Source organism: Mandrillus leucophaeus, unplaced genomic scaffold (genome assembly GCF_000951045.1).
Source record: "Mandrillus leucophaeus isolate KB7577 unplaced genomic scaffold, Mleu.le_1.0 Scaffold1, whole genome shotgun sequence".
Classification (NCBI taxonomy): domain Eukaryota; kingdom Metazoa; phylum Chordata; class Mammalia; order Primates; family Cercopithecidae; genus Mandrillus; species Mandrillus leucophaeus.
In genome coordinates this window covers 15590912-15594010 of record NW_012098097.1, presented here as the reverse complement: position 1 = coordinate 15594010, position 3099 = coordinate 15590912, and the positions used below count along the sequence as shown (strand labels likewise).

Genomic DNA, 3099 nt, shown 5'->3' with positions numbered 1-3099 from the left:
ACCTCAAGTGATCCTACTGCCTTGGCCTCCTAAAGTACTAGAATTACCAGCATGAGCCATTGTGCCTGTTTTGTTTTGTTTTGTAAGGGATCTCCTGAGCGAGATCCTCTTATCTTTCTCTCAAGTAGCTGGGACTGTCAGTGTATGCCACTGAGCCTGGCTAGTTTTGTTTTCTTTGTATGTGTGACATTTTTGGTGTAAGCAGATACACACACATATGCATGCACACACAATCATACTATCCCCCTTCTTTGTTTCTTTGTCCGTATACTATATTATGTGCACTTTTTCCACCTAACACTGTCTTGTGGAGATCACTGGATGACTGGCTTCCTATTTAAATAACCTGACTGGGAGGCGGGCTGGGGTGCCCTGCAGCTGCTCTCAGAGGTTGCTGATTAGAGTCTGAAACTGCAGGTTGTGCATGTGTGATAGCTGGTGTACAGGCTTGCTAGTGGCCCCTGCACGAAATGTGTGTCTTTCTTAGCTGTATTTATATGGATTTTCAGTGACAGTTTTGGTATCTTTGCGTAACAATAGATGTAGTGTTTCATGAGGCCTTTGCCATGGTTCTTTTAAAAAGAGACACTAGATGGCAGTAGAGACCCCGCCAGTGAAGTCTCAACCCTTAGGTCACTGTGCTGTACTCAGTATGCTGCTCTTCCAAGCACAAAGTATTCAGATTCAGTTTTTTTAAGGGGTCTCTTTCATGGAGAGCTCAATGGTTCTATTAAAAGTATAATTGAGGCCAGGTGTGGTGGCTCACGCCTGTAATCCCAGCACTTTGTAGGGGCGAGGCAGATCACTTGAGGCCAGGAGTTCAAGACCAGCCTGACTGACACAGCAAAACCCCATTTCTACTAAAAATACACACACAAAAATTTGCTTATGTTGCCACATGTCATTAAACAACTCCTTTTCCTTAGATTTTTCTCTGAGTTTGTGGTTTAACCTATGTTCTGGAGGTATTAATGACCTCCATATGGGTAATACCCAGCAAACGTAAACTTCTTTGTGGTTTTGCCAGATTTTGACTAATTTACAAGGATATGCCCAGTTACTGCAGCTCAATTTGGGATTACCTTTACCTTTCCTATTCTTATTGCTGGGGTTTCTGCATGAAATGACACCTATTAATGACCCGCAGGCTACATTTAAGTGAACATTAACGATTTTGGTAAGCTTGGTCCACTCTGGGAAGTCATGTGCCGTGGCTGGTTTCATTTGCATAGGAGCCAGTCGCAGCCACAGCTCATCGACTGCCCTGTGCCAGATGGAAGGAGGTGGTGATTTTCGAATGCCTTTTCCCTTCCTTAGGGTTGGTGAGCTCATCGCTCTCTGTGGAGTTCATAGTGTCTCTCCAATTCAGTACCTTAGCTGTGAAGCCAAGCGCATTGTCTCTGCGGAGCGGCACGCAGATTGTCCAGGCCTGTTTTCTGGGAATGGATGTTACCTTACAGTTTGAGTCTTGCCTAATTTAGCCAAAGCTGTTTGGAGTGAAGCTACTTATCCAAGGAAGTTTGAAAATAACTTCATTTCCTGATGAAGGAACTTTTAAAACGGGCAGGAGTATAGACCTTCCCTTAGTCCTGAGTGCTCCTGATGCAGAGCCGTGCCACACACATCAGCTGGGCCCTGTGTGCCACATGTTTTGCAGTCCTGGTAAAAGGCACAGCGCAGCCTTAGAAGGAGAGAAGCCGGGAGGCATGTCGCATGTGTTTTATCTGTGGCTGTAGTTCTCCTTTCTGACAAGGAGGCCCCCAGCACTCCTTGTGACCTGGAGCTGGAATTGGGAGGGCTTGGAGTGCTGCTTCCTGAGCCCTCTGCTCTAAGTCCGTCTTCTCCCTTTGATTCCCTGCAGATTGGTACACAGAACAGCTTGGAGCTTCTTGAGGATCCAAAAGCTGAAGTGGTCGATGAAATTGCTGCCAAACTTGGCCTGCGGAAGGTACTGAGGCATCTGGCAGCCAAGCAGGGGGAGTGGCCAGGCTCTGTTGAGCATCCAGGCCAGGGAGAGTTGGGGGAGTGGTCGGGCTGTGTGAGGGACTGGCTCTCCCCAGCTGCACAAGGTCAGGTGCAGGCACCATACGTTTTAAAACTTCACGTGTGTTTATTGGGCACCAATAACTTTTATGTTCCTCTGACTTAAACTAAAATGAGAACGTTTTCTTGAGCATAAAAAAAAAAAATCCCAGTGCGGATCTGGCTGTTGTATTTCAGCCTTCCAGCCACACTTGTTGAGGACTGCTTCAAGTGGGAAATAGAAGCAGGAGTCAGACCCCAGCTGCACCCCTGCTGGCTCCCCTGTGCATGTGTGTCCCTTCTGCCTGAGCCGTCCCTTCATGTAGGTTGGAAGCCGAGAACAGTCAAGGCTGGCGTTCCGTTGACAGCGTTCATGTTCCGTGTCGTGCACTTGGAGCTTCTGCTGTTCCGTCATCAATCATCGTTTCATTTCCTGTTGATAATTTAGCTCTCTGAGCCTACAGTTCTTCCTAGTTTCATGGAACAGTTAGAAAATGAGACAAGGATTTCCTTTTTTATTCTGTTGATCTGGTTTATCTGACATCATTGATAAGGTTCCCAGGAACGATTTTTATAAATTCATGTAGAGCCATGAATTTGAACATATCTTACAAGTTTAATATTAGTAAGTATGTTTTATCCTTTATTTCCTAATCATCTCAGACTGTGAAAAATAATCTCTAGATTATTTCATCCTCTCTACAGATGAAGGGGGTGAGACTGCAAATGTGACTTAAAACCTAGTGTCAGTGAGCAGTCCATACGCAGTTTTACTCTGTTATGAAAGAAACGTGTTTCTAACAAGGAGTCAGCATCTTCATTTAGGATCATATTTTGGTTCAAATTCTGGAAATTCTTTTGTTGAAAAGAGATTGGTCCAATTTTTTGGCCTAATTTGTTGTAGTCTTACAGTTCAGAATCTTGAAATTACTTAAATACTTTTCTTCAAAACATGAGTTTCTCTTTTTATTTTATTTTATTTTATTTTTAGGAGTCTTGCTCTGTCACCCAGGCTGGAGTGCAGTGGCACGATCTTGGCTCACTGCAACCTCTGCCTCCCGGGTTCAAGTGATTCTC

The 3099-nt window shown here is 44.8% G+C and overlaps 1 protein-coding gene across 1 annotated transcript in view; it reads left to right on the top strand.

The window, feature by feature from the left end:
• Positions 1–3099, top strand: part of NPLOC4 (nuclear protein localization 4 homolog (S. cerevisiae)) — a 92216-nt gene that overhangs the window by 28879 nt on the left and 60238 nt on the right. The window contains exons 8-9 of the mRNA XM_011993679.1: positions 1862–1980; positions 2061–2106. Coding sequence (XP_011849069.1) covers positions 1862–1980; positions 2061–2106 — 165 coding nt within the window. The remainder of the gene's footprint in view (positions 1–1861; positions 1981–2060; positions 2107–3099) is intronic.